Below are 22,575 nucleotides of genomic sequence, written 5' to 3' on the forward strand. Positions count from 1 at the left end.
CCACATCGAGTTAAAGGCTAGAGATGCCACTTTCAAGGAGCAGGACACTAATCTGGATGGTTATAAGAAATCCCGCTATGCCCTCAGATGAACCATCAAACAAGCAACGCATCAATACAGGACTAAGATTGAATCCTACTACACCGGCTTGAAAACTATTACAGACTACAAAGGGAAACCCAGATACGAGCTGCCCGGTGACACGAGCCTAACAGATGAGCTAAATGCCTTTTATGGGTCGCTTTGAGGCAAGCAACACTGAAGCATGCACGAGAGCACCAGCTGCTCTCTCGGTAGCCGATGTGAGCAAGACAATTTAACCTCTCTAGGGTATGTGGGACGCTAGTCCCACCTGTCCAGCATCAAGTGAGATTGCAGAGCGCCAAATTCAAATACAGAAATACTCATTATAAAAATTCAGAAAAGATACAACTATTTTACATAGATTTAAAGATGAACTTCTTGTGAATCCAACCACGGTGTCAGATTTCAAAAATGCTTCACGGCGAAAGCATATCTTACGATTATTTGAGAACATAGCCAAGCAGACAAATCATTACAAACAGTAACCAGCCAAGTAGAAGAGTTACACGAGTCAGAAATACCTTTGATGATCTTCATATGGTTGCACTCAGAAGACATTCATTTATTCAATAAATGTTCATTTTGTTCGAGAAAGTCTCTTTATATTCAAAAACCTCCGTTTTGTTCTTCAGTAATCCACAGGGTCAAACGCAATCACGACAGGCACACAAAAAAATCTAAATTGTATCCGTAAAGTTCCTAGAAACATGTCAAACGATGTTTATAGTCAATCCTCAGGTTGTTTTTAGCCTAAATAATCGATCATACTTCAACCGGACAATAACTTCGTCAATATAAAAGGTTAACAAAAAAGGCACTCTCCCGGTCGCATGAAAAAGCTCTGTGACATAGCTTGGTCCACTCAGACTGCTCTTGCTCCCTCATTTTTCAGAATACAAGCCTGAAACCATTTCTAAAGACAGTTGACATCTAGTGGAAGGCATAGGAACTGCAATTTGAGTCCGAAGTCAATGGATACTGTAATGGCATTGAATATAACACTTTACAACAAAAAAATACTACTTCCTGATTGGATTTGTCTCAGGTTTTCGCCTGCCAAATCAGTTCTGTTATATTCACAGACACTATTTTAACAGTTTTGGAAACGTGTGTTTTCTATACAATTCTACAAATTATATGCATATCCTATCTTCTGGGCCTGAGTAGAAGGCAGTTTAATTTGGGCACGCTTTTCATCCAAAATTCCAAATGCTGCCCCCTACCCTAGAGAAGTTAAACAGGTCAACATTCAAGTCGCAGGGCCAGACGGATTACCAGGACATGTATTCAAAGCATGCACGACCAACTGGCAAGTGTCTTCACTGACATTTACAACCTCTACCTGACCAAGTCATGTTTCAAGCAGACTACCATACTCTCTGTGCCCAAGGAAACACATTATGATTACCACCTTGATTACCACCCAGTGCTTTGAAAGGCTGGTCATGGATGACATAAACAGCATACTCCCAGATAACCTAAACCCACTCCAATTCGCATTTCGCCCCAACAGATCCACAGATGATGCAATCCCAATCGCACTCCACTCTGCTCTTTCTCATCTGGACATAAATAAGGTCTATATGAGAATGCTATTCGTTGACTACAGCTCAGCGTTCAACACCATAGTACCAACAAAGCTCATCACTAAGCAAAGGACCCTGGGACTAAACACCTCCCTCTGCAACTGGATCCTGGACTTCTTGATGGGCCATCCCCAGGTGGTAAGGGTAGGCAACAACAAGTCTGCCATGCTGATCCTCAACACTGGGGCCCCTCGGGGGTGTGTACTTAGTCCCCTCCTACACTCTGTTCACCCACAGCTGCTCCAACAACTCCAACAACATCATTAAGTTCGCTGACGACACAAAAGTGGTAGGCCTGATCACTGGCAACGATGAGACAGCCTATAGGGAGTAGGTCAGCGACCTGACAGTGTGGTGCCCGGACAACTACCTCTCCCTCAATGTGAGCAATAGAAAGGAGCTGATCGTGGACTACAGGAAAAGGCAGGACGAACAGTCCCCCATTAACATCGATTGGGGCTGTAGTGGAGCGGGTCGAGAGTTTCAAGTTCCTAGGTGTCCACATCACCAACATACTATCATGGTCCAAACACACCAAGACAGTTTTGAAGAGAGCACGACAACACCTTTTACTCCTCAAGAGTCTTGGCATGGGTCCCCAGATCCTTAAAAAGTTGTCCAGCTGCCCCATCGAGAGCATTCTGACCAGTTGAATCACTGGCTGGTATGTCATAGGAAAGCCCAAAAAATTGTCAGAGACTCCCGTCACCCAAGTCACAGATTGTTTTCTCTGCTATCGCACGGCAAGTGGTACCGGCGCACCAAGTATAGAACCAAAAGGCTCCTGAACAGCTTCTACCCTGAACAATTAATCAAATGGCCACCAGACTATTTACATTGACAGCCCCCCCTCCATTTGTTTTGACACTGCTGCTCCTCGCTGTTTATTATCCATGCATAGTCACATCACCCCTACCTACATGTACAAATAACCTTGACTACCCTGTACCCCTGTACATTGACTCAGTACCGGTACCCCTCTCTATATAGCCTAATTTTTGTTATTTTAATGTGTTACTTTTTATAATTTTTTATTTAGTTTATTTGATAAATATGTTCTTAACTCTTCTTGAAATGTACTGTTGGTTAAGGGTTAAGCATTTCACGTAAGCTCTACACTTGTTGTATTCAGCCTGTGCGACAAATTTGTTTTGATTTGATTTGATAGCTGTAAACGTTCTGCCTGGCAGGCTGCAGACAATTTCAAAGATGTTGTTGTCTGGAAAAAGAGGTCTGTGTAAGATCTTGGAGCCTTGACTGTGATGCCCACTCTTTGGGGTCACAACACACCATATGCATCAGCGATAATGTTTGTTCTGCGTTTTCCCTGAATCCACATTAAAATGAATTATTCTTTAGATGAAGAGGCAACACATGCTGTGCAACACCTTCCGTGCCCTCATGCGCCGTGATGTTTTTGCTCTTGTACATAATCAGATGTTTTCATTAATCCACTTGACATGTTCTCTAAAGCTTACATTGTTTATCTACCTAGCTTAGGCACAACAACCATGACTCTCTTTTTCTGTCTCTCTTTCCTGGTAAACCGCATGTTCTACTTAAAAAATGATTCAGTTGGTGTCAACGTTTTGCAAAAGTACACAGCTAAACAAGCCTCAGAACACAATAACATACATACCGCCATTTGGATTTAAATTGAAATCCTCAACATGAATAGATGAGCGGAACCAAAAACGGTTATCCTCTATTCTTCAACCACCATTTAGAGAAGTTTCCCTGGCAGCTCTTGTTCTCTCAGTGTCTTGGCTGTCGCCGGGCAGGACTCATCAGTGGCTCTGGATCTGGTGAGTGTTTTGAGTTATTGACGTGAGTGGGAAACTATGAAGCTCACTTTGTGACAGCTCTGAGCTTTTGAATAAAACATTTAATTGGCCTGATGAATGAGTGCAGCTTGACCCAGTGGCATCATATGTCACTGTCCAGGGTGATGAGAGACAAGCCCAACCTGCCTACCTGCTACCCAGCTCAGCCTACCAGCCACCACAGACTGCTACTTGGGAGAAACATGGCTCCGCCTGCCTGCCACATGCAGGATCCTATGAGGTGGAAGATGGCTTGGGACCTCTATTTAATTACTGAGGTTGTAGCTATAGGATCAGATCTGGTACCAAGCCAGCGATAAATCACATGATGATTATAATGATGACAGTTTAGTTACTATTGTGTGTGTGCATAACAATTTGTTTGCATACAGCAGATATGGCATGTTGCATCTGTTGTTTGATGATTGTTGGCCTCGAAGTTGAATGTCAGATTTCCACTCTGATAAAGGTAGAACATTAGCATGGAGTTTGACTGAGGCCACCGACTGTCTGTAGGACTAAAATAAAAACTAAAACAACAACAGCAAAGGAGGCTGCAGCATCAGTAGCATCAATCAGTGTAATGGAACAAAATGCTCCCTGTCATTATGCACCCAGGAAGTGGGAAGTGTAATTAGACCAATGAAATTAGGCGAATGGCACTTCTACACCTGCTCTTCAACTGGGAAATATATTTATTTTAGGCAAGTATATTCTTAATTTACAGTAGCATTCTGGATTTGTTTTTCTTCCTCTGTTTTATAGGCGTTGGTTTCCATTTGTTTGATAAAATAATTTGATATATAAGTACTCCGCTTCATTTGGTCACCAGGAATCCATCAAAGGTTTTGCTGTTCCAGGAAAAGCAAACGATAATGTTAAACCTATTTGCACCGAACATATTGGACTTGAAGTGCTTTATCTATACCACGTGCTAATTTACAATTGGAAAAGGAAACAGGATATGCCTGGAAACAGGATAGTCTTTTAACATGAATGGTCTGAGTTATAATTATGATGTCAGTTTAAAACTTTTGAGGGCTGAGATCTCGCTAACAGGATCAATATGACAACAGCCAGTGAAAGTGCAGGGCACCAAATTCAAAACAACAGAAGTCCCAAAATTAAAATTTCTCAAACATAAAAGTATTTCACACCATTTTAAAGCTACACTTCTTGTTAATCCCAAAACAGTGTCCAATTTCAAATAAGCTTTACGGCGAAAGTACCACAAACGATTATGTTAGGTCAGAGCCAAGTCACAGAAAAACATAGCCATTTTTCCAGCCAAAGAGAGGAGTCACAAAATTCAGAAATAGAGATTAAATTAATCACTAACCGTCGATGTTATTCATCAGATGACACTCATAGGACTTCATGTAACACAATACATGTATGTTTTGTTCGATAAAGTTCATATTTATATCAAGAAATCTCAGTATACATTGACGCGTTATGTTCAGTAGTTCCAAAAACATCTGGTGATTTTGCAGAGAGCCACATCAATTTACTGAAATACTCATAATAAATGTTGATGAAAATACAAGTGTTATGCATGGAACTTTAGATACACTTCTCCTTAACCTCTAGCATTGAGCAATCCCGTATCCGGGAGCGTAATCATAGCCTCAAGCTCATTACCATAATGCAACGTTTCCTATTCATGAAAATCGCAAATGAAATGAAATAAATATATTGAAACACAAGCTTAGCCTTTTGTTAACAACACTGTCATCTCAGATTTTCAAAATATGCTTTAACCAAAGCTACACAAGCATTTGTGTAAGAGTATTGATAGCCTAGCATAGCATTAAGCCTAGCATTCAGCAGGCAACATTTTCCCAAAAACAAGAAAAGCATTCAAATAAAATAATTTACCTTTGAACTTCGGATGTTTTCAATGACGAGACTCTCAGTTAGATAGCAAATGTTAATTTTTTCCAAAAAGATTATTTGTGTAAGAGAAATAGCTCCGTTTTGTTCATCACGTTTGACTAAGAAAAGAAACGAAAATGCAGTCACTTACAACGCAGAACTTTTTTCCAAATTAGCTCCATAATATCGATAGAAACGGCAAACGTTGTTTAGAATCAATCCTCAAGGTGTTTTTCACAATTCTATTCGATGAAAAATCATTCCTGGCAGTCGGTTTCTCATCAGAGCCAAACGGGAAAATACTGCAGCTGGAGACTACGCAATAATTGCGACGGAGGACACCAAGCGACCACCTGGTAAATGTAGTCTCTTATGGTAAATCTTCCAATGATATGCCTACAAATACGTCACAATGCTGCAGACACCTTGGGGAAAACGTGGAAAAGGTAAGCTGACTACTAGCTCCTCCACAGCCATATAAGGAGTCATTGCCATGAGGCGGTTTAAAAAATGCGGCACTTCCTGATTGTATTTTTATCTGTTTTTTTCTGAAACATCAGTTCTGTGGCACTCACAGACAATATCTTTGCAGTTTTGGAAACGTCAGAGTGTTTTCTTTCCAAAGCTGTCAATTATATGCATAGTCGAGCATCTTTTCGTGACAAAATATCTTGTTTAAAACGGGAACGTTTTTCATCCAAAAATTAAAAGAGCGCCCCCTATATCGAAGAAGTTAATGCAACCGCTGTGTCAGATTTCAAAAAAGCTTTACGGAAAGAGACCAAAACAAGCCAAACAGATATCCTCCATGATGTGTAGTCAGAAGAAGTCAGAAATAACATTATAAATATTCACTTACCTTTGATGATCTTCCTCAGAATGCACTCCCAGGAATCCCATTTCCACAATAAATGTTTGTTTTGTTCGATAATGTCCATCATTTGTCCAAATAGCTACTTTTGTTAGTGCATTTTGTAAACAAATCCAAACTCACGCAGCGCGTTCACTAGGAGCAGACGAAATGTCAAAAAGTTACAGTCCGTAGAAACATGTCAAACAATGTATAGAATCAATCTTTAGGATGTTTTTGACATAATTCTTCAATAATGTTCCAACCGGAGAGTTCCTTTGTCTGTAGAAAAGCAATGGAACGCGAGCTACCTCTCACGTGAACGAGCATCACGAGCTTGTGGTACTCTGCCAGACTACTGCCCCAAAGAGCCCTTATGAGCGCCTCCTTTACAGTAGAAGCATCAAACAAGGTTCTGAAGACTGTTGACATCTAGTGGAAGCCTTGGGCAATGCAAAATTACCAATATCCCACTGTAACTTCAATAGGGAATAAGTTGAAAAACAACCAACCTCAGATATCCCACTTCCTGGTTGGATGTTTTCTCAGGTTTTTGCCTGCCATATGAGTCCTGTTATACTCACAGACATCATTCAAACAGTTTTAGAAACTTCAGAGTGTTTTACATCCAAATATACTCATAATATGCATAGCATCTGGGACTGAGTAGCAGGCTGTTTACTCTGGGCACCTTATTCATCCAAGCTACTCAATATTGCCCCAGCCATAAGAAGTTGAAGCTATGTCAGCCTATCTAGAGTATCACGCTTTATTGCTCACAGGTACGCTCTTCCCTATTATTATCCTGCCATGACTCAAGCCCACTGTCACTTTACTTTCTCCTTTGTGATAAGTAGACTGATATGTTCTCTATCTCTCTTTTCTTTCTCGTTTTATGTTCTTCTTCACAGTTGTACGCATCCCTGGACTTTGGGAGAAAATGGCAGCTGGTTCATGAGCATGTGAACAGGTTCTACTGGTGAGTCATACGCTTGTCTTCTTTCTTTCTTTCTTTGTTCTCATCATCCTTCTCTTCCTCTCGTCCTCTCTGTTGTCCTGTTCTTTTCCTTTGTCTACTCAGACTCTCATCACAAACTGTTTTGGAGCATCACTAGCAGTGTGTGGAACACGTTGTTTACTTTCTGCAACGAAAGAGACCGTGAAGGATATTGATAATATGGCAACAGTTTTACGGGCGCCCAACCAACTGTGCTATTATGTGGGGTTTTTTGCGTTATTTGTAACTTATTTTGTATATAATGTTTCTGCAAACGTCTCTTACGGCAAAAAAATAGCTTCTGGATATCAGGACAGCGATAACTCACCTTGGATTAGACAAAGATTTTTTCTTCAACAAACAAGACGCAGCAGACATTCTCCAAACACCCGGCAGGGCCGACCTCCACGTTATTTGCAAGAGGAAGCGACGCAGGTACAGAGGACAAAGAGCCAGATGCCTGGTCAGGACCCAAAAAAGGCGAGTGGGAAAGCTGCCATTACCGTCAATACTACTCGCCAACGTGCAATAACTTCTTATGGACAGGTGGGGCAGTAGCGTCCCATCTGGCCAACTTCCGGGGAAATTGCAGAGCGCGAATTTCAAATCACAGAAATATGAAAAATGAAAATACAAGTATTATAAATCAAAATAAAGCTTAACTTCTTGTTAATCCAGCCGCTGTCAGATTTCAAAAAGGTTTTACGGTGAAAGCACAACATTCTGAGGACAGTGCCCCGCATACAAAAACATGAAAAACATTTTTCAACCAGGCAGGTGCGACACGAAAGTCAGAAATAGCGATATAATAAATGCCTTACCTTTGAAGATCTTCTTCTGTTGGCACTCCAAAAGGTCCCAGTTACATCACAAATGGTCATTTTGTTCGATAACGTCCTTCTTTATATCCACAAAAACTCAATTTAGCTGGCGTTCTTCATTCAATAATCCACCTGTTTCCCTCCTTCAAAATGCATAGAAAATGAATCCCAAACGTTACCAATAAACTTATCCAAACAAGTCAAACAACATGTATAATCAAACCTCAGGTAATCTAATATGTAAATAAACTATACAATTTAAGACGGAAAATAGTATGTTCATCACCGGTATGGAAACGCTACAGCCAAAATGGGAGCCACTTAGAAAAACTACAGGGGGTGCTGAAGATGGTGACGAGTGCAGACGAGAGGTCAGCTTGCTCCGAGTAACCTTAACTTTCATCCCTCTCAAACGTATTTAAATGTAACGGAACTTGGCTTATAGTAAACACAATAGAGAACAGCGCTTAGTTGACCTCTAATTTGATCTGAAACTTTGAGAAATGGAAGACAAACATTTGTGAAAGAGCAAAGGGAGACGAAGGCAGTTGCTAGCTGAGTGCTCATACATTGGAGAAAAACCGCCACCTGACTCCTCGGGAGAAGAAATGGAGGATTCTGGACATTCGGTTGATTCTGAAAATCCAGTCAAAGAATTGTCTTTGCATGAACTACAGGTCAACTTAATCGATGCTGTTTCTGCAAAGATAAATGAAAGAGCCAATGGTCTGGAGAAAATGTATAAAAAACAGTTGACCTCGAGACCTCTCTGAATCATGCATACAAGAGTATCGAAGAGCTTAAACTTGCAAAACTGCTACTTCTGAGAAATGCACTGCACAGGAGAAGACCATCGCAGACATGCAAGAGCGCTTATCGGAAGCAGAACGATACCGGAGAAGTTGGGGGCTACAGCTTTACGGTGTCCCCGAGGACCAGGATGAGAATGTGAAGCACTTAGTAAGAGACATCTGTAACCGTGTGGCACCGGACTTCCCCGATGGATATATGGATATGGCTGTGGATGTCACTTATCGTATTAGGAAGAAACAAGAGGCCATCGTCAGCCGCTCGATCATCATCCAGTTTGCTTTTCGCACAGCGACCGACGGAAAAGAAATACGAACGGGGTGATTTGTTCTATCGGTAGGTTTACGAGGTAGCTCCTTCCCCCAATGCAAACTGAGCGTTCTAGTTTTGAATTATGGTGTTAGTTAAGACTTCTGTTAATACATATTAGAAGCAACTTTTTATAGAGAGGATAGAGTTGAGATTGCATAGGATTTTTCTATTCTATAGATATGGACTTGAAGTTTATGTCAATCAATGAAAGGGGAATACGAAACCTGTTGAAGAGAAAAGCTTTTTTTTGTAAGGACTGCAACACAGATCTTGTATATGTTCAAGAAACACATTCATGCAAAGAGGACTATAATTGTTGGAGAAATCAGTGGGGCAATGTCATTTTTTTGGCCCACGGGACTAATCATTCAGGTGGGGTTGCAATTTTAGCACACAATTTCAAAGGGACATTTTTGTTTACTCCAATGGACATTGGCTAGTAACGGCCATCAACCACATGGACAGATTATTTGTGTTGTGTAATGTATATGGAAACAGTTCTAGTCCTCCAAATAACTTCTAGAGGATATTGAAGAAATTCTTAAAAGTCTTCTGAGAAAATATCCATCCAGTCAGATTATAGTTGGTGGAGATTTTCATATGGTTTATTCGTATGAGACTGATAGATTGCCCCATAGGCCTAACATTGGTGTGAAAAATTTGGTGAATTTCTGCCAAAGCCTGGAATTAACCTCGCTAGGGTACGTGGGACACTAGCGTCCCATCTGGCCAACATCCAGTGAGATTGCAATGCGCCAAATTCAAATACAGACATGCTCATTATAAAAATTCTGAAAACAAAACATATTTTACATAGGTTTAAAGATTAACTTCTTGTTAAACCAACCACAGTGTCATATTTATAAAATGCTTTTTGGCGAAAGCATAGCTAGCCAGAACATACCTAGCCCAGAACATAGCCCAGTTGACAAATTATTACAAACAGTAACCAGCCAAACAGAAGCGTTACAAAACAACTCAGAAATAGAGATATAATGAATCCCTTACCTTTGATGATCTTCATATGGTGGTAATCAGAAGACATTCATTTACTCAATAAATGTTCCTTTTGTTCGATGAAGTCTCTTTATATCCAAAAACTTCAGTTTTGTTAGCGTGTTTTCTTCAGTAATCCACAGGCTCAAACGCAGTCAAAACAATCAGACAAAAAAATCCTAATTGTATCCGTAACGTTCATAGAAACATGTCAAACAATGTTCATATTCAATCCTCAGGTTGTTTTTTAGCCTAAATGATCTATAATATTTCAACCGGACAATAACGTCGTCAATATAAAAGGTAAACAAGAAATGCACTTGCTCATGAAAAAGCTCTCCGACACGGTAGGGTCCACTCGTTCAGACTGGTCTTACTCCCTCATTTATAATAATACAAATCTGAAACGATTTCTAAAGACTGTTGACATCTAGTGGAAGGCATAGGTACTGCAAATTGAGTCCCAAGTCAATGGATACTGTCATGGCATTGAATAGAAAACTACAAACAAACAAAAACTACTTCCTGAATGGATTTCTCTCAGGTTTTCGCCTGCTAAATCAGTTTTGTTATACTCACAGACACTGTTTTAACCGTTTTGGAAACTTTTGAGTGTTTTCTATCCAAATCTACCAGTTATATGCATATCATATCTTCTGGGCCCGAGTAGCAGGCCATTTCATTTGGGCATGCTTTTCATCCAAAATTCTGAATGCTGCCCCCTACCCTAGATAAGTTAATTGACATATGGATAGTTAAAAATCCTGGAGAGATACAATGCACATGGAGTAATAGAGATCGTTCTTTACAATCAAGAATTGATTTGTGGGTGATAACCTCTAGTCTTGAGCCCAACAGTGTAGAGATAAAAATACTGCATGCAGTCCTGACGGATCATAAAGTCATATGGTTGACTGTAAGAATGTGCAGTAATGATGGTAAGATATTCTCTGGTGGTTATTGAAAATTAAATAACTCATTGTTATTGCATGATGATTTAAAAAATGTGATTACGAATCTAATTTCTGTTTACTGGAGTTTAGCTATATCTAATGCAGAATATGGGAAATATTGGGAACTGCTGAAATGTAAAATCCGCTCAGCCTGTATTACTTATGGAAAACGGCTTGCTATAAGAAGGAAATGTGAGATAGCTGAACTCTCTAAGACAATTGCCGATATCACAGAGATTGAGCATGTTGATCTTAATGAGAAATCTAAATTGAATGATTTACAGAATCAACTAGATACATTGTATGAAGAAAAGGTTAGAGGATCTTTCATAAGATCCAGAAAACAATGGCTTGAAAAAGGCGAAAAGAACAGTAGATACTTTTTCAATTTGGAAAGATGAGAGGAGAACTCAACACACTTTGGAAATTTAAGATGAATGGGTTACCACTGAGGATAGAGAGTTGTTATCAGACTTTACCACTAAGTTTTATGAGAATCTTTACTCCTTAGATGACTATTTGAGTGACTCTAAGGATCTCCTTGATTCTATAGAGAGTTAATTCTGTTATTGAAAATTTCAATCAGTCTTGTTGTCAATATTTATCCGTTATGGACATCCAGTACGGGGTTGCTCAGTTAAAAAAAAAAAAATCTCCAGGTTGTGATGGATTAACCTCTGAATTTTACAAAACCTTCTCTGAAGAAATAGCACCCTTTTTACTTGAAACCTTTAAGGAGGCTATAAAGAAGGGAGAACTACCTGCCTCTCTGATTGCAAGGGGTTGTTACTCTTATACCTAAACCACACAAGGATTTCTTAAATATTGTTAATTGGTGTCCAATCACACTCCTAAATAACGACTAAAATATGATAGCCTTAATCATTGCAAAAACGTTAAAGTCTTGCTTGAATGATCTTATTGATGAATGTCAATCAGGGTTTATCAAAGTGCGCCATATATCTAATAATCTGAGGTTGGTGTTAGACTTGGTTGAGTATTGTGATCTATTGGATGACTTCCCTGTCATCCTATTTTAGTTTATTTTAGAAAGCATTTGATACAGTAAGTCACAATTTTATCTTTGATTGTCTTAAGCATTTGAAATGTTGTCATTTTTTTGTTGATGCTATTAGAACTCTGTATAATGGTGGCAATAGCGGTATCAAACTCTGTCATGGAACAGCCTCAAGGTTTAACATTTACAAAGGAATACGACAAGGTTGTCCAATTTCACCTTTTTTTTTATTTTTGTTAGGATCTCAAATTTTATGCTCATTAGTTCATAAAAGTCCATTTGAAGGCATTACATTCCAGGCCAGAGAGATCAAGATATCCCAACTGATGAATGACACTTCCCTTTCTTTTGAAAAATGTGTCACAAGCTAGATTAGCATTGGATATGGTGAAGCAGTTCTCCAAAATCTCAGGTTTGGCATTAAATCTTTCGATCGCATGTGACAAACTTTGATTTGATTTGAATAACTAGCGTTGCTGGTGGGAAATTCTGTGTACCATTCTGCTCATTTCCACTGTTGATATGATTGGACTGTGATAAATCTACATCCACAGTGTCACCATTTCACATTCTGCCTCTCACATGTCACATACATACTGTACATTCATAAAATAGGAAGATACTGTATAATTTGTCACCTCTCATCCAATCACATCGGACAACCCCCATTCCGAGGAAGTACACACTCATCACAAATGTAGCTCTGAATTTATTCTGCCTCATTGTTTCATTCCTAGAGATGTAGGAGATGCTCTGTGTGTGTGTGTGTGTGTGTGTGTGTGTGTGTGTGTGTGTGTGTGTGTGTGTGTGTGTGTGTGTGTGTGTGTGTGTGTGTGTGTGTGTGTGTGTGTGTGTGTGTGTGTGTGTGCGTGCGTGCGTGCGTGCGTGCGTGCGTGTGTGTGTGTGTGCGTGCGTGCGTGCGTGCGTGCGTGCGTGTGTGTGTGTGTCACAGTTTGGATCACCACTTTATTTTCAGAACTTGAAATGTCAGCATAAATGTAGAGAGGATTATTTATTCAAGCTTTTATTCACATTCCTCTTGGGTCAGACATTTACATACACTCAATTACTATTTGGTAGCTTTGCCTTGAAATTGTTTAACTTGGGTCAAACGTTTCGGGTAGCCTTCCACAAGCTTCCCACAATAAGTTGGGTGAATTTTGAACCATTCCTTCTGACAGAGCTGGTGTAACTGAGTCAGGTTTGCAGGCCTCCTTGCTCGCACACGCTTTTTCAGTTCTGACCACACATTTTCTATAGGATAGAGGTCAGGGCTTTGTGATGTCCACTCCAACACCTTTACTTTATTGTCCTCAAGCCATTTTGCCACAACTTTGGAAGTATGCTTGGGGTCTGTGTCCATTTGGAAGACCCATTTGGAAGACCCATTTGTGACCAAGCTTTATCTTCCCAACTGATGTCTTGAGATGTTGCTTCAATATATCCACATACTTTTCCATCCTCATGACGCCATCTATTTTGTGAAGTACACCAGTCCCTCCTTCAGCAAAGCACCCCCACAACGTGATGCTGCCACCCCTGTGCTTCATGGGTGGGATGGTGTTCTTCCGCTTGCAAGCCTCCCCCTTTTTCCTCCAAACATAATGATGGTCATTATGGCCAAACAGTTCTATTTTTGTTTCATCAGACCAGAGGACATTTCTCCAAAAAGTACGATCTTTGTCCCCATGTGCAGTTGCAAACCGTAGTCTGGCTTATTTTATGGCAGTTTTGGATAGGTGGCTTTTCCTCGCTGAGCGGCCTTTTAGGTTACGTCGATATAGTACTCATTTTACTGTGGATATAGATACTTTTGTACCTGTTTCCTCCAGCATCTTCACAAGGTCCTTTGCTGTTGTTCAGGGATTGATTTGCAGTTTTCGCACCAAAGTATGTTCATCTCTAGGAGACAGAACGCGTCTCCTTTCTGAGCTGTATGACGGCTGCGTGGTCCCATGGTGTTTATACTTGCGTACGATTGTTTGTACAGATGAATGTGGTACCTTCAGGCGTTTGAAAATTACTCCCAAGGATGAACCAGACTTGTGGAGGTCTACAAAAAAAAATGCTGAGGTCTTGGCTGTTTTTTTTATTTTTCAATGATGTCAAGCAAAGAGGCATTGAATTTGAAGTTAGGCCTTGAATTACATCCACAAGTACACCTCCAATTGACTCAAATTATGTCAATTAGCCTATCAGAAGCTTCTAAAGCCATTACATACTTTTCTGGAATTTTCCATGATGTTTAAAGGCACAGTCAAATTAGTGTATGTAAACTTCTGACCCACTGGAATTGTGATACAGTGAATTATAATAGAAATAATCTGTCTGTAAACAACTGTTGGAAAAATGACTTGTGTAATGTGCAAAGTAGATGTCCTAACCGACTTGCCAAAACTATAGTTTGTTAACAAGACATTTGTGGAGTGGTTGAAAAACAAGTTTTACTGACTCCAACCTAAGTGTATGTAAACTTCTGATTTCAACTGTATTTATATATTTTTTAATCTGTCCAAGTTAGTCCACTATACCCATTCAAATGATATAATACAGTGATATACAGTACAGTGATTCTAACTTTAATTATGTGGCACAGCCTTGCCGGTGTACAGTGCCAGACAAAATAAATACCATATGTAGGTTGTTGCGCATATACACTTTTGTGACAGATACCACTTTTTGGTAGAATAACAAACCCACAATGTCTGGTTGTTGCTGAGGGTAATTTGACATTTTGTGACACAGCTCTGGGGAGAACGTCCTCACATGGAAAGGCATTGCTATTTTATTGACATCATTGTTGAGACAACGCTGAAATGAGACGTCTATATCTGGAGTGGAATACCTCTGCTGAGACACATCTCCCTTTGTTTATTGTCTTCTTCCCTCCTCTTCCTCCCTCCTCCGCGCCGCTTCTACCCTTCTCGTCTCCCCTGCTCCTCTTCCCTTCTTCTCATTACTTTACCCCTCCTTCCCCCTCCCTCTCTTCATCCTTCCTTCTCTCCTCGACTTCTTTAATCCAGGTCTGTAACGGGTCTAGACAAGGAGTCAGATCTGGTTCACATGGAGGCACACACCCCCAATGGACGTGAGTAGCACTACACACACACACAGACACACCTCTATTTTTCTCTCTGTCACACACTACAGAGAAATGCCCCCACATTCACAGTCCAACTATCAGCCCTCTAACGATAGAAGAGAGCGAGAGTCTGTCAAGTAATAAATTCCACCCTGGGTTTAGAGTTGTGTCCCAGGGGAGAGACGGTGGATTTCCCCACTGATAAATGCAGTGCACGATACTTGATTATGGGAGTGTCAGCTCCATAACTCGCCATGGCAAAGGTCATCCATAGGTGATATTGTGAGATTGTTTATTCTAGCTATCTCCTGCTGCTGTTGTTAGAGCCCCGGGATCAGAGACAGTTTAGTTTTCTGTACACAGAGAATGATCATAGTTGATCATGTTGAATAGTGACAAACCTACAACTTTACATACTGTATTGAATGAAACAATCACCATTATAGAATGGAAACCACAACATACTGGTCAAATTACAATTATATAAATAAACAGTCAGTACACTGTCACAAGAGTAATGGTATCTCCTCTATTGCATGTCAATCACAAACCATACACAATTTCCCCTCAAGTTCAATTCATACAGACACATAGCCACGGTTTCCAGGCATCCTCACGTTCCCGAGAACAGGGGGCCTGATCCTGTGGTGGAAATTCTAACCGAAAGGAGAGAGACTGTATTCCTCAAAACAACCTTACAATAAGATTTACAACAATGGAGTAGTTCAATATGCACTTCAACAGTTGTTGCAGTTGAGGCCCAATGAACAGTGTCCGGTCCCAGATTTTATACAGAGGTACATCCTTTTTGTACACATGGCAGTCAGCAGATAGTGTGTTAAAGGCAATTAGATGTCTGTGCAGATTTAGATAGCACAAGGTTGATATCCCGAGGGCTCAACCGTCTAACTGCATTCACAACAACAAATGTTGTAATGTGCTCCTTTCTGCAAATTTCTGTGCATGTGACTTCCTGTAGATAGTAAAGCCACAGGGTGTCACATGCTGTGGTCCCACCCAAACGGATTTTAGCCAGACGTCCAGTCTTATGACTAAGTCACACAAAGACAGTTTGTATCAGGTTAGAAAAAACACTAGCATATAAAAATAGACTATTCTTAAGCAGTAAAACATGGGATAGCATGACTAATTTGGTCATTTTCCACAATAATCCACAGCTGGATGAATCCAGATATCCAGTAATCTCTATCTCCTCATCTTGCAGGTATACAGTATGTAACATGCCGGGCTCTAACATGCTCAGAGCCCAACAGAAACTACCCCTTCCCTGGATACATCGACATCAGCTCACTGGTGGTCCAAGATGACTATATGTTTATTCAGGTAATGATCTGTCTGAGGAGAATATAATGTACCATATTGTATGTTGACCATGATGCATTGCATTGCATTATCCGTAGAGCTCCGAGACTGGATTGTGTCGAGGCACAGGTCTGGGGAAAAGTACCAAAACATTTCTGCAGCCTTGAAGATCCCCAAGAACACGGTGACTGACCTCCATCATCCTTAAATGGAAGAAGTTTGGAACCACCAAGAGCGGGCCGCCCGGCCAAACTGAGCAATTGGGGCCGAAGGGCCTTGGTGAGGGATGTGACCAAGAACCCGGTGGTCACTCTGATAGAGCTCCAGTGTTCCTCTGTGGAGACGGGAGAACCTTACAGAAGGACAACCATTTCTGCAGCACTCCACCCATCGGGCCAGGCGGAAGCCACTCCTCAGTAAAAGGCACATGACAGCCCGCTTTGAGTTTGCCAAAATACACCTAAAGGACTCTGTGACCATGAGAAACAAGATTATCTGGTCTGATGAAACCAAGATTGAACTATTTGGCCTGAATGCCAAGCGCCACGTCTGGAGGAAACCTGGCATCATCCGTACAGTGAAGCATGGTGGCGGCAGCATCATGCTGTGGGGATGTTTTTCAGTGGCAGGTACTGGGAGAATAGTCAGGATCGAGGGAAAGATAAACAGAGGAAAGTACAGAGATGAAAACCTGCTCCAGAGCCTCAGACTGGATTCACCTCCAACAGGACAAGACCTTAAGCACACAGCCAAGACAACGCAGGAGTGGCTTCGGGACGTCTCTGAATGTCCTTGAGTGGCCCAGCCAGAACCCGAACTTGAACCTGATCTAACATCTCTGGAGAGACCTGAAAATAGCTATGCTCCCCATCCAACCTAATAGAGCTTGAGAGGATCTGCAGAGAAGACTGTGATAAACTCCCCAAATACAGGTGTGCCAAGCTTGTAGCGTCCTACCCAACAAGACTCTAATCTGTAATCACTGCCAATGGTTCTTCATCAAAGAACTGAGTATAGGCTCTGAATACTTATGTAAATGTGATATTTCAGTTGTTGTTTTTTATACATTTGCAAAAATGACTAAAACAAGTTTTTACTTCATCATTATGGGATATTGTATGTAGATTGATGAGGGGAAAGAAACTAATAAATCAATTTTAGAATAAGGCTGTAACATAAAAGATTTTGGGAAAAGTCAAGGGGTCTGTATACTTTCCAATACTTTGTCATTTTGACCTCCGAACCTTGACCAGTTGTTACGCTGCATGGATATTTTATTTCTAACCACACATTCTGTTTAAAGAAAAGGCACCTCGCGTGACATATGTAAAATATGCAAACCTTTTTTTGAACCTTCATTTAAGAGTCTACATTTGCACACTATTCTGATTCAGATGTGAAACCTAGGGAGTTTTATATTCTTCCATACCAGTCCCCCTGTATGTCATATTAATCATAATTTATGCAAGAGACAGACATCTGGTAATGTGCTGAATTCTAAGCAATGCTGGTGCAATTTTTGGGTCATGTTTTAAGTCCCCTCCCACCGCCTGAATATGATTTACTTTGACATTGTGCAAATGAGGATGCATGAATTTAAAAGTAAACAGTTAAATAAGAATAATTATCCTGACAATCCAGTCCATTATAAATAACTTTTCCATCCAAATTGAACTCCAAAGGCCTACCTTGCTGTTTGAAGTATATGAAGGGGAGAGTTTTGGATGTATTTCTATTAGAACATGAATTAGGGCCAGAAGGTTTTCCAGATCAGGTCACATGGTCAGGGAAAATTCCTGGTCCTAACTATTTCAATTAGAGCCAAAACATTTCCCTTGAGGAAGTGGCTTGACCAGGAAAACTCTAGGTGCTTTTATTCTTTGTCAGCGGTTCAGGAAGAACTCCCAGCCCTAAACCTGATGCCTTGGAAAAACTCTTCCATCTAGTTATAGCCTAAGCAGGGCCAAGACTTCTTCAAATTCAAGTCAAATTTTCTGGAAAAATACAGGTTCTACACATGATTGGCTTCATTCTGCCAGAATAATGGAAATTGAGATTTCTGGTTTCTTGCCGTGCTTGAGGCATCACTACAGACCGGGTTCGATCTCGGGCTGTGTCACAGCCGGCTGTGTCCAATGGAGCCATGAGTCGGATTTCCTTGCCCTGTCGCGCTCTAGCAACTCTTGTGGTGGGCCAGGCGCTTGCACGCTGACTTCAGTCGCCAGTTGTAAGGTGTTTCCTCGGACAATTTGGTGTGGCTGGCTTCCGGATAAAGCGTGCAGTGTGTCAAGAAGCAGTGCGCCTTGGCAGGGTCATGTTGTTTCGGAGGACGCATGATTCTTGACCTTCGCATCTCCTGAGTCCGTATGGGAGTTGCAGCGATGGGACAAGACTGTAACTACCAAAAGGAGACCTCGAAATTGGGTAGAAAAAGGGGTAAAAAAATAACAACAAAAATAAATTCTGTGGTCTAAGAGATCCCTCAACTATGTTTGACCACACTCATACGTCTCCCTAATTAAATCCACAAACGCTCAACCTATACCTCATACCGCATCTTCAATTCAGGGAACCTACAAAGTTTTCTCGCGTTGCATCACAACCGAACGAATTCTATGAAAGTGGGTAATGAAAAATCAATCATCCCAATATCTCTTTCAGTTCCCTCTCATTGAAGTGCACTTAGAAGCACACTAAGAGGCCTAATTAGTTCTATCATATGATAATGATCCCTTTTCACCTCCCCCCTTTCCAAACCAGAAAGCCAGCAGCTTGTTTTGTGGATTAATTATCAATTAATGGAATTGCGAAAGAGGAAGTACATTAAATAAATTGCTCCCTAGTGCTGGCGCTAGGACAATCACACTTTTGTTGACGGAAAGTGTTCTCCTGTCCTGAGAGTCTCTGAAGCCTGTGCTCTAATTACAGGTTTCTAAAATGTTCTTCCCCGCTGGCGGTGTTTGTACTGCATAGGCTAACAGCAGCTAACAGCTCGACTGTTTGCTTGCTGAGGCGCTGGTATCATTAAGGACGACTTTCCTAAGACAGGCCACTGAGCATTGCTTTGGAGAGAGTAATGAGGCTATTGATTGTCACTACGAGATATTTACCCAAGTCTACCTTCCACACCACAAAGGGCATCGACAACAGGAGAGGACGTGAGAGGAGCAGTTTCCTCTGTATGCTAGCCAGGAGATCTTATTGTTATTTTCTCAATTTAAACGTCTGGAAATAGACATTGAACTGTCTTATGTGTCAATGTTCCTCTCTGACAATGAAGTATATGTCTTTACATCATAAACAATGTCATGCATGTTCACTTGGGTGAAGGTTGCAACATGAGTAATGATTGATACATTTATGAAGTTTTTAGATGAATCCAAGTAGTTAGTTCACGTGATGTGTCCTGTAGCGCGGACACATTTTACAATTGACAACAAAGGGAAAACTCAGTGTCTTGGCTCAATGTGTTCCAGGTTACTACAGCAGGACAGGCCAGCTACTATGTGTCCTACCAGAGGGATCCATTCCTCAAAATCAAACTGCCCAAATATTCTCTGCCTAAGGTAAGCCACATTCATTTTACAGTGATAAACACATGCCTACAGTGATACATACAGTAGAACAATTATTCAGATTGAATACTTTTTTTTCTCTTTCTTACTTTTTAACTGTGCATTGTTGAGAAGGGCTCGTAAGTAAGCATTTCACAATAAAGGCTACACCTGCGGTATACATAGAATGGCACAAATAAAATGTGATTTGAAGTAACCAACAATTTCCCCCTTTGTTTTCTCCTTTCAACAAAAGGACTTAGCTCTAGAAATATCTGTAGCAGCGCTACACAATGGTGTGTAGTCTCATAGTGTGCAGTCTCACTCTTCTATTGCAGCTGTTAAAATACACTATATGTTGTGTAGAGAACATTGGCAGCTATAGTGTTAAACATTCAATATGCACACAGGACTTGATCTTGTGACGCCCAACACGTACTTGGCAGCTTGTTACAACCCCAACCCATAAGATCCATCATCTCTTAATGAATCCTCGAACCTCTCCAACCCCTCCATCCTCTGTCACCAGGACCTCCACATCGTCAGCACAGACGAGCACCAGGTCTTCGCGGCGGTGCAGGAGTGGAACCAGAACGACACGTACAACCTGTACCTCTCCGACACCCAGGGCATCCTCTTCACCCTGGCCATGGAGAACGTCAAGACCACCCGCGGCCTGGGGGGAAACCAGATGCTGGACCTGTATGAGGTAAGTGTCCACAGTGTGTTTGTGTGTGTGTGTGTGTGTGTCTGGAGAGGGGGTGTGCGCACACAACCGGACTGGTAGTAGCCTTGTTAATAGGTCCCTATGTCATTAACATTCATTGCGGCTCGTCCCCCCCCTTTTTTCCCTTCTTTCTCAGAATGAATCTCCAGTTTATCACCCAGACACTGGCAGGTGTGATGGAGGGAGGTAGAGGAGTGAGATATGGGTCTGATCTTCAGAGTCAGAAGTCATGAACAATGTTATTACTACTGCTGCTGCTCCTTCTAACATGTGTGTTAATGGTTTACAAAAAGAGAGTTAGTATATTAAAATGGATGGTCATACCCGAGCGGGTAAAACTGGTTGAAGTTACGACAATCCAGTTTTCCATTCAGTATGATGTTGTGTTAACTAGTTTAACCCTTTGGGTATTTATGAATGTGCTAATCACAAACTGTTATAAACTGAAGTTATGTTGTATGTATCGCTGTAAAGTTTCACTTTCCTCTTCTTTTTTCTGAAGAGGCAGACTACTGCTCTGGGTTCCTCTGAAAAAGACTAGATATAACTCTGACCAAAGTACTTTGAAGGAGTCCCAAGTATTGTTTAAACAAACCCTGGAGTGTTGGGCTTCAGAAGGCCAATGGCCTCAAAGACTAAGAGAGAAATCATTCACTAAGTACTTTGAGCTCAACAGGGAACAGAGAGACTAAGTGAAAGCAACAGGCTTTTACTCTTTTGCCTGGATTGTCAAATAATGAATTGCATTTCGTCAGTATTCTCTCACTTTCTCTTTCTCAGTCTTTCTCTCTCACAAATACATTATATTATTCACTGGAATAAAACCCTTCCCCCCCACTTTAGACTAATGGGAGTAACTTGAGTGTCAGTGGGATTCAATCTGGGCAATCTTCCCTTCAATCAAAAAGTTTTTCTCTAACTCCCAGTCGACTTAGCCATTTAGTGTTAGGTTTTTCATTCAATCCATCTCCCAGAGGTATGAACTTCAACACAAAATATTACAGAACATCCTAACAGCCCAATGATGAACTACCTGATTCCCTAGTCAGAGCTACAAATAGCTTTTGAATGAGTGAGTGGTAGGAGGGAGGGAGGGAGGGAGGAAGAGATGGAGAGAGGGTTAGCTAGATGATTTAGGTAGTGCAATGGTCATGATGATGATGCTCCTTTCTGTTAGCCTTGCATGTATTAGCTCTCTGCCAACCCTCTTAACCCCTCCCCCCATTTCTTGCTGTTGCTAGCTAATTTGTCCTGGGATTTAAACATTGAGTTGTTATTTTACCTGAAATGCACAAGGTCTTCTACTCCAACAATTAATCCACACATACAACGGCCAACCGAATCGTTTCTAGTCATCTTTCCTCCTTCCAGGCTTTATCATCTTTGAATTTATATGGTGATTGGCATCTACACTTTTACCACAACAACCGGCAAAACATTTTGTCTTTCAATCACCCACGTGGGTATAACCAATGAGGAGATGGCAGAGGCAGGACTTTCAGCGCGATCTGCATCAGAAATAGAAAGGAGTTCTATTTTAGCCCTTGGCATCGCAGACGCTCGATGGCGCGTGCGAGCAGTTGGGTGCAATAATTGAATAACATGGATTTCTACATTTATTTTGCAGCGCTCGCACACGCAACGTGTCCTTTCCGGTCAGCATGTCAGGCGCCGCTCCAGAATGTCCCATAAGTGTTCAATTGCGTTGAGATCTGGTGACTGAGACGGCCATGACATATGGTTTACATCATGTTCATGCTCATC

The 22,575-nt window shown here is 41.1% G+C and overlaps 1 protein-coding gene across 1 annotated transcript in view; it reads left to right on the forward strand.

Moving 5' to 3' along the window:
* The window catches only part of LOC110485785 (VPS10 domain-containing receptor SorCS3), a 213,159-nt gene that overhangs the window by 144,527 nt on the left and 46,057 nt on the right, over window positions 1-22,575 (forward strand). The window contains exons 5-9 of the mRNA XM_021556952.2: window positions 7,130-7,197; window positions 15,149-15,213; window positions 16,433-16,551; window positions 20,007-20,096; window positions 20,614-20,793. Of these exons, the coding sequence (XP_021412627.2) occupies window positions 7,130-7,197; window positions 15,149-15,213; window positions 16,433-16,551; window positions 20,007-20,096; window positions 20,614-20,793 (522 nt within the window). The remainder of the gene's footprint in view (window positions 1-7,129; window positions 7,198-15,148; window positions 15,214-16,432; window positions 16,552-20,006; window positions 20,097-20,613; window positions 20,794-22,575) is intronic.

The sequence above is a fragment of the Oncorhynchus mykiss genome, chromosome 13 (genome assembly GCF_013265735.2).
Source record: "Oncorhynchus mykiss isolate Arlee chromosome 13, USDA_OmykA_1.1, whole genome shotgun sequence".
Lineage (NCBI taxonomy): Eukaryota > Metazoa > Chordata > Actinopteri > Salmoniformes > Salmonidae > Oncorhynchus > Oncorhynchus mykiss.